Source organism: Marmota monax, unplaced genomic scaffold (assembly GCF_021218885.2).
Source record: "Marmota monax isolate L192 unplaced genomic scaffold, Marmota_monax_Labrador192_F-V1.1 WCK01_AAM20220418_F8-fsc00191, whole genome shotgun sequence".
In the NCBI taxonomy this organism is placed as follows: domain Eukaryota; kingdom Metazoa; phylum Chordata; class Mammalia; order Rodentia; family Sciuridae; genus Marmota; species Marmota monax.
In genome coordinates, this window is record NW_026693537.1 from 2838778 (window position 1) to 2853268 (window position 14491).

At 42.5% G+C, this 14491-nt stretch overlaps 1 protein-coding gene across 1 annotated transcript in view; it reads right to left on the minus strand.

Annotated features, from left to right (window-relative positions):
• Tfap2d (transcription factor AP-2 delta) overlaps positions 1-14491 on the minus strand; it is a 66482-nt gene that overhangs the window by 45902 nt on the left and 6089 nt on the right. Inside the window, exons 2-3 of the mRNA XM_046458610.2 lie at positions 12150-12647; positions 8607-8667 (exon numbers count right to left, since the gene is read on the minus strand). Of these exons, the coding sequence (XP_046314566.1) occupies positions 8607-8667; positions 12150-12647 (559 nt within the window). The remainder of the gene's footprint in view (positions 1-8606; positions 8668-12149; positions 12648-14491) is intronic.

Below are 14491 nucleotides of genomic sequence, written 5' to 3' on the forward strand. Positions count from 1 at the left end.
CAAAAAAGTGTGGTCCAAGATCTTTTTTACTAAAAATGTGGTCCTCAAAAGATAGCATCGGAACCAGGCATAATGGCACATGCCTGTGGTTGCAGCAGGTTGGGAGGCTCAAGTTTGAGGCCAGTCTGGATAATTTGTAAGACCCTGTCCCCCCACCAATATATATATATAATATGATATAAATGGGCTGGAGATGTAACTCATTGATGGAGCACTCCCAGAATGAATGAATGAACGAATGCATACATACATAAATAGAGGCAGAATTGACAGGAAGAGATCTTTTAGAAATGTAGAATCTCAGAATTTCTGTCAAAATTTGCACTTTATAAGACCCCCTGTTAGTACATATATTCATTGAAGTTTGAGAAGCACCAGACTAGGACTCTCCACTTGCTTCCCAGGTAACTCCTACCATGTATTACTAAGCAGCACAGTGACTTATATGAGGGGAGTCTCTGGCAGTCAGATTTAGGCATGTTCCTTTCATGGAAGCCTAAAGAACCTGGACAACATTTAGAAAGACAGAAGGACCCCTGACAGGGGAGGAGAGGGCTAGCTAACCTTGCCCCACTTTTAAACTATTTACACCTCTGCAATTTGGGGAATTTTTCCTGGCTGTTTAACTGTCATCCAAATTTTCTTGGAAAGTGCTAAAGACCAAGGTCTTTCTCCTTAAGTATTCTAAGGCTGTCAGTATCCCTGAATGACCCCTAAAACAAAAGGTAAGACATTCAGAGTGTCAGCAAAGGCTCTCCAGGCTGCAACATATTTATATTTATATTTAGCCAAAATTTTCATGCCAGTTCCTGGCACCTATTTTCAGTTTCACATCTGAGAAGTCATAACCTCAACTGCCAAACTCAGGTCCATTGCGTGGAGTCAAACTTGTAGCCCACACTACAGAAGACTATAACTCCCCTTCTTCAGGAGATGAAAACATAAATCCACCTGTGCTTTTGCACTTCACTTCCCAGAGAGGATTTTAAGCCAGTAAATAACATAGTAAAAATCATAGTAAAAACAAATTCCCAGATTCCTGGGTCTGAGGTTAACAGTCACTTTCATTAATGCTTTACCTTGGTACCTATAGATCCAAAATGCACTTAAAAAAAATAAACAAAGGTCACTTTTCAAAAGTTGAACAGGAGAGCAAAATGAGTATAAATAAATTTGCTGTTTAGAGTCATACTGTGAGAATCATGGCTCTGATTACTTTAGGATTTAGGTTAGTGTGAAGAAAAATATTAAACCTCAAGAATAAAAATCGATGTCTATATTCAAAATTCACATAGCCCTCTCTAGAAAAGGTACTTACCCACAGTCATATGAATAATAAGTAAATTTATATTCTTCCATTAACATTCCTCTCTCAAACACTAGCCAGTATATATTTGAGGGAAAAAGGAATCTCACCCAATCAGTCCCAAGTTTATTATGAGTGGGAGAAGAAAGCATTTGAGCAAATGTACATATGATTTTGCTAGCTGCTAAGGAAGGAGAAGGACACAATTTAGAGTGTTCCTCTCTTTTTAGAACTTTTTTCTCTTTAATGTTCAGTGTGTTAGACACCAGATTTAAAGAAATGCCAATGATCATCATTTTTGTAAAAGAAGTTAAATAAAATTCTTTTCCATTAGAAAACTACCACCTTTTTGACAAAGTGAATGCCATGTGCTGAAAGCCAGCTGCTCCCAGCGATACCACTGAGTCTGCTACCTGGTAATGTGCTAACTCCCTGAGCCCTGAGACTTTTCTACATCCAGTTTGGGTTTCTGGCTTATGCTCAAATAGGCATGTATTAGGTAAATTACACAGGCTGCATATTAACAGTATGCTTTATGCACACACAAATTGCCTGAAGGATTTATTTTGTATTCAGGATTAGCCATCAACTCTAGAGTCTTTTATTTTTTATGTCACAGCATCTTTAAAGGGAATTTCTGTTGCTTTGATACTTGGCATTGCTGCAGCCTTGGGGAACTCTCTTGTTCTGGCTAAAGATTTGGCAACTTGTAGAGTTTACAGCAACTTGGGGAACCTGATATCTTTCTTTTCAATCTTTCACTTTTTATGGAGGTAGGAAAAAGTCAACATAACCAAAGTTTTGCATTTGCAATGACAATAGTGAGGGGTTAGTTCTTCTCTATGGGGACCCAGTCTACAGATGGCATGATGAGACCTCAGAGAAGGAAAGTCATAAAAGAGTGGACCTCATCAAGCTATAAACAAGGGTTACTGGCTGAAGTTCATCATGGTACCTTTGTTTCATGTCAGCTTTCATTGAGTTATGTGGTCTCATTTTTTATTCAGCACCCTAGTTAGGGATGTCTTTGCAGCCAGAACCAGAGTGTTCATGCAAGATTCCAGAGTTCATCTCTTTTCCATTAATAGTGCACAGAAGCAATAAAGACATGAAGGTCACTATTTTCAAAGTTGGAAACAAGACTCCCTAGTTCCAGTGATATTGCAAACTCTAATGAGCAGCTATAGCAACAATGTAGAAATCAAGAATTATATATTCAAGGTCACTTGTCTAGTTTATGACTTTAGAAAAAAGGAATAACTTTGCCAAAGCAAAAGGAATAAGCTAGCTAAAGATTGTGGGGGTGACAAAACCAGGCACAGAATACATCAATGCAGATCCTTCAGCTGTCATACCTTGTTAGATCCTGCACAGTCTGAAGAAGGTTGGGATTACACTCTTCTTGGCAAATCTGGGGACATCTGTCCTTGTGTCTGCAGGCACACTGTGGAATGTTGTAAAAAGTACTGGGCTACAAGTACAAACTTGGTCAACTAGCGACCCAAGCATCTTGGAGAGTAGTTATCTGGGTCTCAATCGATCTGAACTATGAGGTTGTTCACAACTGCTCTACTTATCTCTCTAGCTGATGAGGAGGGAAAATGGGAATTGAACGTGCGCACGCGCGTGCTCAGTTACCTGAGCAAAGGCTGCCCAACACAGCTATTGTGTTGAGCAATTTACCACTTCGCAGGGTGAGATCTGAGGCGCTACATTAAAACCACCCACCCTCTGCATTGCAATTGAACAGGAAAGCCAAGCTCTAGCGACTGGGACCGCTTTTCCTCTTCTCATCCCCAGCAGTTAGGGCAGAGGAAAGAGCGGCGGCTGCCTCCAAGGAGCTGTGGTTCCCTGGGAGCGCCGAAAGCGGCTCTGAGCCACAAACTGGTCTCACCGCCCTCAAGCCCCTCTCTAAGAACACACCCAGCTGCGTTAAGAGGTCCCCAGCGCTCTCCAGGTGCGATCAATACTTCCTGTCGAGCTTCCGGGCGCTGGGCCCAAGCGCGCAGCCTCTCCAAAGTCGCTGCACCGCCCCACTCATCGCCGCGTTGGTGTTGACATAATTAGACCAAATCTTGGGAGCAAAATAAATGTTCTGTTCGCCTTACAGCCAAACAGATGTTTACAATTCAAATGAAAGAAATACAAACGGCAGGGATTTTTTTTCTTCCCCTTCTTCATCTCCAGTGATCGCTCTTTTTTTTTTTTCCCTGACACATTAAAAATGTGTAAGCGATTACAAGAGTTTCCTGTCCTTATTAGTTCTGCAGCTGCATTTCTGCGAGGTGTGCTGCGCGTGTGAGCTGGGTGGGGTAGTATCGTTCTCTGGGCTGCTTCTCCTCTAGCCTTTCTCCCTTCTCAATCCTCCTCCCACATGTGACCTCCTCTCCCCAAGGCAGCAGATATTAATTGTAATCAAACCGCAATGGGGTGGGTACTTAATTGCCAGCTAGTTGGCCTTTGATGATGCGTCATAACGGATTGTACTGTTCGGAGGAGGGATACTCCGATTACAGGTATAACGGGATTACCATGGCTGAATAAATTCCTTCCTGTGCAGATTCCCGGCAGAACAAAAGAAAGGGAGGTTTGCACCCAGACAATGGCTGGTTTAATGGTGGTGGTGTGCGTTATGGTGTGTGTGGAGGATTAATCTCCATTCCCCAATGCACAGAGTGCTTTGGATTTTGGTGAGTTTTCAAGCAGTAAAGAAACCGGGAGAGAAGATAGCAGACTATGGGAAAGTACCCCACCACCACCACCACCAAAGTCCAACAAATCAGGCCTCTGGGTACTTTTATACACAAGTTTTAGAATTCATATAATAGAGATTGAACTTCAAATCTGTTTTAGGGGAATAAGGCAGAAGATGAGGCTCAAAGTGTATTCTGGATCGTTCTCACCTACAAAGGTTGAATCACAGAAAGGAATTCTGGCGACTTCCAGGAAAGAGAGATTCAGGGTACCTGCTTTTTACTGGGGGCAGGGGTGGAGTGGGGGTGCTAACAAAGAAGAGGAACAAGTCTTCCCTCCCTTGATTTTTACCCCTTCCAGGAGCTGCTGAAATGGTCACTGATTCTTTCCAACCGGGGACTCCAAGGTTCAGGCCCTCTAGAAACCCAAAGCAGCCAGAGAAGGAGCATCCTCCTGCTCAAGGAGTACGTGAGCCGCCACAAGGGCGGCAAAATAGGGGAAGGCATTCAGTTCCATCCATCCTATTATTGGCAGTCAGGGCGATTGAAGCTAAAGCAGCGTTTCAAGGCAATATTATTTAAAAAATTAAATCAGATCTGACAATGTTTGTCCTCAGCGTAAATGCCTCCGCCTCGGAGTGCCAGTCACCTCTAAGCGATCTGACAAACTCCAGCTCGCTTAAAACGTGCGGAGTTCAAATCATATTAATTCCCCAAAAATGTTTTGATTCAAAGTAGTTTGTATTTTGTGTAGCCACGGGCAATAGGGAAAGCGTTCCTGCCTGCCAGTGGCCGGGTCCGCTCCCTCTCCGCGTGGCCCAGAGGCTACAGCGGTATTTAAGCTTCTGAAATTAGCCTGGGGCTGCAAGGCAGAATGATCACAAAGCGAAACAAGGGCGCTTCCCCTCTTCACTTTTTTCATCCCCCCCCCCCCCGCTTTTTTTTTTTTTTTTTTTTTTTTTTTGCCATCCCGATTTCACAAAAGAGACCAGGGCCAAAATGTCACTTTCCACCCACATATGGAAAGGCTGAGTTTTCTCATCTCACCTCTATCCTCATCTGAAGGCCACAGTCCCCTATCCAATTGAAACCCTACCCTGTTTGATTCCAATCTGGATCCATTATTAGCTTCCTCCTCGTCGTCGTCGTCATCATCAACATTGTTCACTTATTATTAACGTCTGAGCGAGAAATGAAAGGGACCAGCGGCTGACAAAGGGAGGGGTTTGGGGTGGGGCGGTAAGGAAGATTCACCGGGAAAAGAAGAGTGAGTTTTCCTTGCTTCCTTCTTTCCTTCCTTCCTTCCTTCTTCTTCTTTTTTAATGATTAAAAACATAGACGACTCCTGTAAATAGAAGCCTCATTTCTTCAAGAGATGCCTTTTGAAACCCAGTGTCTGAATATTCAACGAAGGCAAAGCTCCACTCTGTACGTACAACATTAATATGATCTCTGCAGAATTTGCTACTCAGAAATATTAACATATCAAAGCCAACGCCCGAGGCGAAAGAAGCTATCGATACTCGAGCACAGGGTAAAGTAAAGATTATTGGTTCTGATGGTTGGAGTGGAGGAGCTGCGGGCAAAATCGCGCACACCATTAACCGAGAGTGAGCGCGCAGGGAGCTGCGCCTTCGAGGCGGTGGCAAATATTTTATCTAGGTGGTAATTACCTTGCTGATAACTCCTCTTCACGCATTTTTTTTTTTTTTTTTTTTTTGGATATCAGGCTCTCATTATAGGCCCCAAACAATGTTTTCTACTTAACAAAGTGAATCAGAAAATGGCATGTTGCTCTTTACAAGTAGCCAAATTTAAGATAACTAACGGCCCCTAACTCCTTCTCCCCCTTGCAAATCAGGATAGTTTCATCATGATGAATTCATGTAAACTACACAGGCATGTATCTTTCTTCAAGAAAAACACTCGAAGGGGTCTTTGAAAGTGAGATTTATTTTTCTTGCAATGTAAATTCTGGATACCACTAGAAATGCAAATTTATCCAAGAATTTGGCCAAAACCAGAAAACAGTAGAAAAGTTGTGTTTTTCAAGAAATCCTGTTTTATACAAGGAAGTATCTGTAAAGTATGGATTGAAAAATAAACACATTCTCATCTAAACTGTAAGACAACACTGGGTTACTTGAGGGACTGCAGAAAAGCAGAGTTCTGGAATTAATGTCCTCCTGATTTTTGATGGACAAAACTGATCTAAGCTATTGATATTTGGAGTCTTATTCATAACTGTGACCATAGAGAGAAGGAGCTTCCTAAGAATTTCTTTAAAAATAAAGAATCCTTAGATAAGGGGCAGGGCAGGGTCTGACAAAACATATATCCCTTCCTTGATATCCACTTTTAAACTGTCATGAATATTGATAGTTTCAGGGTAAACCAATACATATAGACATACATCTTTCAGGGTTCAAACAGGTTAATTGGCCTTTCTCTAAAACATGTGAAAATGAAATAAATTCGGCAGCTAAAATTTGAATTCTTCGAAGTGGAGGATTAAGGTTTAGTCTAACAATACAGACATAAACACCAAGTGACATTTCCTTTATCTTTGGAGTTATGCTGTTTTCCTACAAAATCAACCTTTTGTTTCAAAAAGCAGGTTAAGAAATGCTTTTTTAACTTAAAAAATAGGTATTGAGTACTACAAGAAAAATAAAACATCACCTATGGAACACAATTTCTGTGGCTCTGGAAAGACCTCAGCTTGCACCTTGTAGATTAAATCTTTTGCATTTCTTTTCTCTTAAATCTCTTAAATCTTTTGCATTTCTTGGAAGGATGCTAACGTGTGAGGGGATATCACCTAAACCTTTCTATGCCAATTCAACTGATTCCACACCCGAGGCCTCCCATCCTCATCCTTGAATAATCTCCACCCTCTGTCACCTAGTGTGCAATAGGATGTAATTTTCAAGCATCAAGGAAGGCAATCTTAGTACGGAACTGCATGGAAAAACTGTAGTAGCGCGAGCTACTCCTCTCTGAGGAGCGGGCTGCGGTCCCTAATTAGTGGCGCTGTCCTTCAGCACCACCGACATCTCTGTGCGCCCAGAGCGCTGGGCCTCACCTTTAGTTTTGCCTGCCTCAAATGATCCCAATCAGCACGTGAGTCTCACGGGTCCCCCTTTTTACTGTGTAATTTTTACCTGCCCAATAGTATATATGTTTAATTTTCATATTCACTAGTCTTGGGCCTATTTCATATCATTACAATATGCCTGAGTACTGGCAAGCTTAATATTGCTCATAACAAACAAACAAAGCAAAACAAAACACCCAAAATTGTGCAGAGCAATATCAGACATTTTTTTAAAAATAGTTTTTAAATATCTGAAAGGTGAAACAAGTGGTGAATAGCTCTTTTAAATTTAACATAAACTCCAAACATACACGGCAGCAGTAGCCAAGTTCGAAAAGTAAAACACCCTTTGTTTTCTTTCCTCTTGAATTTAAGTGTTCATATTGCATATTGCTTCAGGAGATCTACAGTTTAAACACAAAAGAATCTTCTGTTTCTCACAGCACATGTCTCTCTTCAGAAAAATCAAATCATTCAAGAAGTTTTCAAAGAAATAGGGAGTGACTGGAGCACATTAATTTGGTACCATCAGAAGTAACTCAGTTTTAGTGGTTTGGTTACTAACGACAATTGTGGCCCTGGAGCAGGAATTAGTCCTGGTGAATAGGCCACATCTTATTAATTCGTATGAAGTTGGGATAACAGCTGGTCCCTCTTGCCTTGTGTGCTCCTTGGGTTACTCAGCATGCTAGAAAAATAAACTTCAGAGGCTCTGGGTACAGTTAAGCATGGAAGCCAGCAAAATCTGCAGTGCCTTGAGGCCCTGTGAATGTCATAGTTCAAAACCTTTTGTCAAAACGGAACATCTGAGATGCAGCCCCCTTCAGTGCTTGAGCTGAAAGCAACAGCACTCTCCTCTTCTCTCGCCTTCCCCCCACCTTCCAATTCCATGGGTAACTCTGGATTCAGATGTTTTCCTCAACAGATGGGAACAAGAAAGCTTTATCCGGTACAGTTAACACTACCGCCTCCTCCCACCCTCCCTTAAAGAAAGAAATGTTCTGGACATTTGGAAAATAAGGCAGCTACAATATTGGTGTTTCATTAGCCTCCTCTAAAGCCTCAATGATCTAGCCTTTCACAGAATCCCTCAAAGCCTCAAGCTAACACCATCACCTCAAAAACTCAGGCTGTGGCTGGCACATTAGAGCTAAAAGAGACCAGAAATTCTGCTCGGGGATGTGATATTGATGATTGGGGAAGGGGGTGTGAAAAGTTGGGTTTTTTTTTCAGTGTTTCCCCCCTCTTCTAACTTTGATTCTGTCACTTCTGTGAGGAGCAGCAGATATTGCCTAGCACAAGTCTCTTGGGCTTAACCTGTGTTCAAGCCTCAATGGAAGAAAGAAAAATGTTAAATGTGAATATGCCTGTATGGAACTTGAATAACTGACTAAGAGTAATTGTTTTCTTAATGAGCAGACAAGAAATTCAATGCTTAAAACCACACCAGATCTTCAAAGCAAAGTAACAGATAAGAGGAGAATGTTTAGAATAAAATGTTCTTACTTACCTCTTCTTATCACTCCACCTTGGCCATTAAGAACGAGCCCACACTGGGCTTCCACAGAGCCCTTAATAAAAGAAAAATAAAATAAAATCACTGAGATATGATAGGTATGGTCATGTGGGTAGTTTTTCAGACTGGTCCATCCCTCAACCCCTTCTCAGTAGACCTGTGAAAGCAATCATTGAGCTAGGACAAGGTAGCCAGAAAACATTTTTAAGAAAAAAAATGCAAGAAAAACCACAATCTAAAAGTTGTATAAATTTTAAGGTATGCATTTTATATCACCATACAATATTGTACTTCAAAGTGCCTGGGAGCCTTTCATGTTGGCATCAGAGAATGAAAAGCCCTTTGAGTCTTCATCAAGGCACATAGAATATATACAGAGAGTGTACTCAGCACTTTACGGGGGGAGAAAATTTACCTGGAGATCAAGTCTGGGGTTGTGGGTTTCTTGGGAACACACAGGAGCTATTTCACATGCAGGAATCAAGATGTGTATGTCAGGGTCCTGTTTTACCCAAAGATAAAAACGTCCTATATGCTACCCAAAATGGGCCTTATGGAGGAAATACCTTCAGGTCCACTCATTGTAGATCTTCAGGCTCCTAATGCATTGAGGAATCACTTGAGCTGGAAAGGTGGAAAGGATTTGCTGATTTTTGATTACAAAAAAAAAATTTTTTTCTGCATCTGTCTTTTTTTCCCCCTAACTCAAAATGTGTTAAAGGCTCATTTTCCTTTACAAACAAACGAGGTATTGGACATGAAAGAGGCCTTGAAGGGTGTTAACCTACCCAACAGCCCGTGAAGAGTTAAGTAAATGCGGAGAGAGTCGGTGCATAATAAAAACCCACTTTACAAAACAACCTTTACAGCCCTGGCTCCCTTTTGCCTCCCCATTTTCACCATATTGAGGCAGGCCTGTAAGACCCCCCTTTTCAACCTACTCACCAGCTCTTTCTTATTTTAAATGTTCTGCCTTAAAGTGATTATCAAATCAATATGAAAAAAAAAAAACTTGGAGACTGAGCATAAATTAAAGCGGTGATGGGAAAAGGTGTGACAGTTTTCTTTGTTGGCCATAGCAAATCTTTTTAGGGGACTCAAAGATGGAACTGAAGCCACAAGACTGTTTGCATCTGTTAGGCAGACTTAGACCGCCCTCCAAACCATTGGACTTTCACTTAAAATTCTGTGCAGGGAAAAGTATATTTACATTTGTTGCATTTGAAATGAGGCATATGCTGATGAATGTTCTAAAAAGGAAGAAATAAAAGGAGAGAGACGGGCTTCTCCCACACACTCCCTCCTCATTTCTCATTTTAAATGTAGTTATGACTCTTTCTTTTTCATTCTGCTAACTTGTTTGGGAAGAGTGGAAGAAAATAGCTTGTCAGATTTACAAATGTCCTTCATAGAATTCACATACATGTGTGTGTATACACACAGACATGTATTATAGATATATGTAGCTATGTAAATATATATACTTTTTATCATACATTATACCCTGTTTCATCTTTTGCCCTGGAGTCGTTCCTTCCTTAGTATGTGCAATGTCACTTTAGAATGAGTTATAAAAAAGAAAAGAGAGAATAAGTATATTAAAAAGAGGCTGAAGAAAATGTTTCAAAATATCTGAAATGTAGAAGTAAAGGGCCTTGAAGTTCTCCAAGGGAAAGAACCACTTTCCCTCCCACTCTGTTAAGATGTTTATTTTCTTGGAAGAAATGAATCTTGGTCCCTTCACTTAACAAACTTTTCCCCCTCATAAGTAAAACATGTTGTTTGGTCAGATGACATTGCATAAATGACCAGTTGAATGGCACTAAGTCGAAAATTGGATAAACTACGGTGTCCTTTTGCACAGGATTCTCTCTTTGTCTGGTGCTTGCAAATGTTCTAATCCCCTCTTTTGAAAAATGCCCTGCTTTGTGCCTAGCACAGAAAAAAAATTTGTACAGATACAAAAAAATCAGCAGCAGACGTGGCTATTAAAAGAAGTAAATAGGTTTTAGTTGAGCTAAGCATTGAATGGCAGATTTTTTTCCCTCTTGAGACATAAGGGGATCCTTGTGTAAAATGTAAAAATGCCCTGAGCGTATAAAATTATTTTGTGAATATAAGTGTAGAAAGTCAAAATTTACGGAGCCAGATCTTTTTTCTTCCATATAGATCTTACAGCTATGACCCTTTGTTGGAACTGTAAGGACTTTCACTTTAATTTAAAAATAATCCCTTGCTCATAGGTATACAAGGGGGGGAGATTTTCTGTGCGCAACAAGGGATCTCTTACGTCTCCAACGTATGCTCCTGGAATATCTCCCCAGTCGTCCTGCGGAGTGGGGAGAAGTTGGCCAGCTTTGGGCAAACTGAAAAAATGGGGACTCACAGATAGAACTGCACTTTCCACTAAAAGAAGATACAAATTTTGGTTTCTCAGATTCTTATTGTGGGTTTAGTTGTTTTAAATGTGCCTAAGATAATATGATTGCATAATTATAAATTCTATTGTTGGCAAAGAATGTACAAAAAAATGTTTTAAGGAAGAAAATAGGAGAGAGATCATCTGATTGAGTTAGGTTTTCACAGGGTCTGAATTCGTTTTAGCAATTTTCTTTTTTCCTCTCTACCTTCCTAATTGCCATCTCCCTTTCCTTCCCTCTCTCCCTCCCTTCCTCTTTCTTTTGCTTCCTTGGCTCTTTCTCTATTTCCTCACGTGTGTCTTTTTAAGGAGTTCATCTTAAGCAAAACATAATGAGATGAAAAGGAAAAAATAATGATGTGAGTCATCCAACAGGGCTGTGAATGTGGGTAAACACCAGGCGCAGAGAATTAGACTCAATGCTACACTCTGACAAAGTGCGTTGTGCAGATTCTTTCTTTGGGGTTGATTTTCGAGGTTTTCATTTACAGATTTCTTACTTTACATAGCAATCTCATGTGTCTGGTGAAACTTTTACTCAAGCTCAGTGTTCCAACAATTTCCCAAGAATAAACGAGTTGCCTTCCCCCTTACATAGCAAGATCACCACAGGCTCAGTGGAAGACGAGCTCCTGGAACAGGAGTGCAGACCCGACCCTGCAAAGTATGTAAACTGAGGGTGCGATTGGTCATCAACTCATCGGGTCTTATTCTGAGTCGAGTTCACTCAAACCCAGCCTCCCTGATCTCCCCCACCCCTCCGCTCGGGGTCAGAAATGTGGATTCACAAAAGACTTCTGTGAGTACTGGCCAAAGGTAGGGGCCGCAGCTAGCCGGACTAATTCGCTTCTAGGTGAAAAGCCTGGATCCAATAAGAGGGACAGAATGGGCACACTCCTCCTCTAATTGTTTTGATAACGTTTCGTGTGTGTGTGTGTGGAGAGAGAGAGAGAGAGAGAGAGAGAGAGAGAGAGAGAGAGAGAGAGAGAGAGAGAGAGAGAGAGAGAGAGAGAGAGAGAGAGAGAGAGAGAGACCACTTACTGTCAGAGTATTAATGGAGTGGGAGGGGGAGGGCGAAGAGGGGAGGGCGCAGACAAATTCCCTGCATGCTTATTTACCTGCAAGTCGTCTGCTCCCGCGGCGGCCAGCCCCAGGCTGGGCCCTGGCAGGAGTCTTTGATCTGGGTGCATTCCATACTGAGAGCCATGGCTCATGAGGGACAGGTCGTGGCGGCGGTAGGCATCGAGGCAGCCCAGCTCCCGCCTCTGCTCGTCCAGGCAGGAGGACTTGAGCGCCCGCGCATTGTGCAGGTTAATAAAGTCGGTGGGCTCCCCGTGGTGGATCTGCTGGTAGTACTGTTGCGAGTGGTGGAGCGAGTTCAGAGAGTAGGCGTCGGGGGTGACCGCCGGGTGGCTGTGCTGAAACTCGTAATGGAAAGACTGGTGGTGGAGCGGGGTGTACTGGTGGTTAGTGGAGAAGTAGGGGGACGCAAACTCGGTGCCGGTGGTAGAGTAAGTTAGAGGAGAGGAGGAGGAATAGGCGACAGTGGAATTGGCTACGGACTCCAGACAGCCAAGCTGCATCAAACGGTAGCTGTTTGATCCGTCGTGACGTATCTGGAAGGAAGAGGGGGAAAGGGGAGAGCAGAAAAACTTGAGGTTTGTCATTTTACAACCAAGGCGCCACTCTCCCAGAGCCTGGAGCTCTCTTTAGCTTTCCTAGGAGAGCGAGTAAGCAGGGCTCGGGCAGAGCGGCAGCCGGGGCTCAGCGCCTTTGCTAGGGAGCCTTGGCGAACAGGCGAACTGGGGGTGGGCGGCCTCGTCCTCACAGTGGAGAGAGCGGGAAAAAAAAATCCCCCACCCTATATAGGTGCGGGCGACATCACACACGCACACACACGCACACACATAACACACACCCAGCCCCTGCTCGACTTGTGCAGGGAGCTGGGCGTTGGGAACCAGGTTTGCAACTGACTCCGGGGACACCATGAGCAGGAGAGAGCCCATACGCAGAAAGTGCTATTCCCGCGCGTCGCCACTCCAACCAGATCCCAACACCGAAATTCTGATCCTGTCCATGACAAGATGTTTGGCCAGGGCTACTCAAAATCATTGTCCATATATTTTTTAAAAAAATCCATTCTGCAAATCGTTCAACTTGCTCACTTTCTTTAGTCAACCATTTGGGGGAGGGAATCCGACCCACCTTCTCTGCTTCCCTTTCCTTGAATAAACCGGTTCCAAAAGGGGTGCGTTGTTCCCCACCCCCCATGTCCACCTACCGCCCCCCATCAGTCCCTTTTCTTTGCCTTTCTGAGAATCCTTTTTCTGTCTCTCTTTCTCCTCAGCACCCTCCCCTTATTATTAGGATTATGTTTTCTCCCTCATTATGGCAAATGTTTCTTAACAGAGTTGCCCTTCCTGGCGACAGATGTCATAACGAACTTTCTCCCCTTCCCTTCCTTAACTTCCCCTGAAAGCCAGATTATAATTAAACGTAACGGTCCAATATAGATTAGAGACAGGGGAAGCTGCCACCACCGCCGCCACCGCCGCCGCCGCCACACACACGCGCGCTCAAAAAAAAAAAAAAAAAAAAAAAAGTAATAATACCTCAGCATCGTGGACTAGTCCCGGAAAGGTAGTTGACATGTTGGGTTTCTCCAAAAGCTTACGATGCAATTTCCCCCTCCAAAAAAAGAATCGGGAAAAAAATCCAAACTTCTTGTATTTTCCAATTTTTTTTAAGGAAAAAAAAATGTTCTATAGATAGAGATCTAAATTGTAATGGTTTTGCCCGGATCAGATAGCTCCTTGCCTCGTACCCACTTAAAAACCTGTAGGAACAAAATTTTCCCTCTGCACAAAAGCAGCTCCCTGGAACAGATTTTGTACTTGCTGAGTATTTCTTTGGCTGATGTCGTAGGTCCCTTGGTAATATAGAAGTTTTGAAAATTAAGCATCAGCACTGAGAACTGGGAGGACAATAGGCAGAAGAGATTTATCCCAGGAGACAAGGAATAAATATTGTATCTTCGCCTAATAAGGAACTGGAGGTTCTTTCAACATTTTTATCCATTTTTTCCAACCTTTATCATGCTTTTCTATACTGACTGAGGTGGGGACTCATCTGTGCCGAGAGCATTTGCACACATTTTATTGTAAAGATAGAGATCTAGCCCCAATATGTGTATATTAGAGATAGAAATATATATTAATTAAAGCTTCCTTTTACATGGGTAAGTGCTCATTCCTATTGGCTCCACTTCCTGTATGCTGAGAACTGGCTTTTTCCAACAAGCTTCCGAATCAATTTTGCCTAGATTGGGGTATCTGCTTTCGCCCAAGTGGAAACAATACTGCTCTTTCCACATTTACTTCGAATTTGGGTTCTTTCCCCCTTTTGAAAGGCAACACCAGGAGGTGGCTTACACTTTTCAGCAGCTTTTAAAATAAAT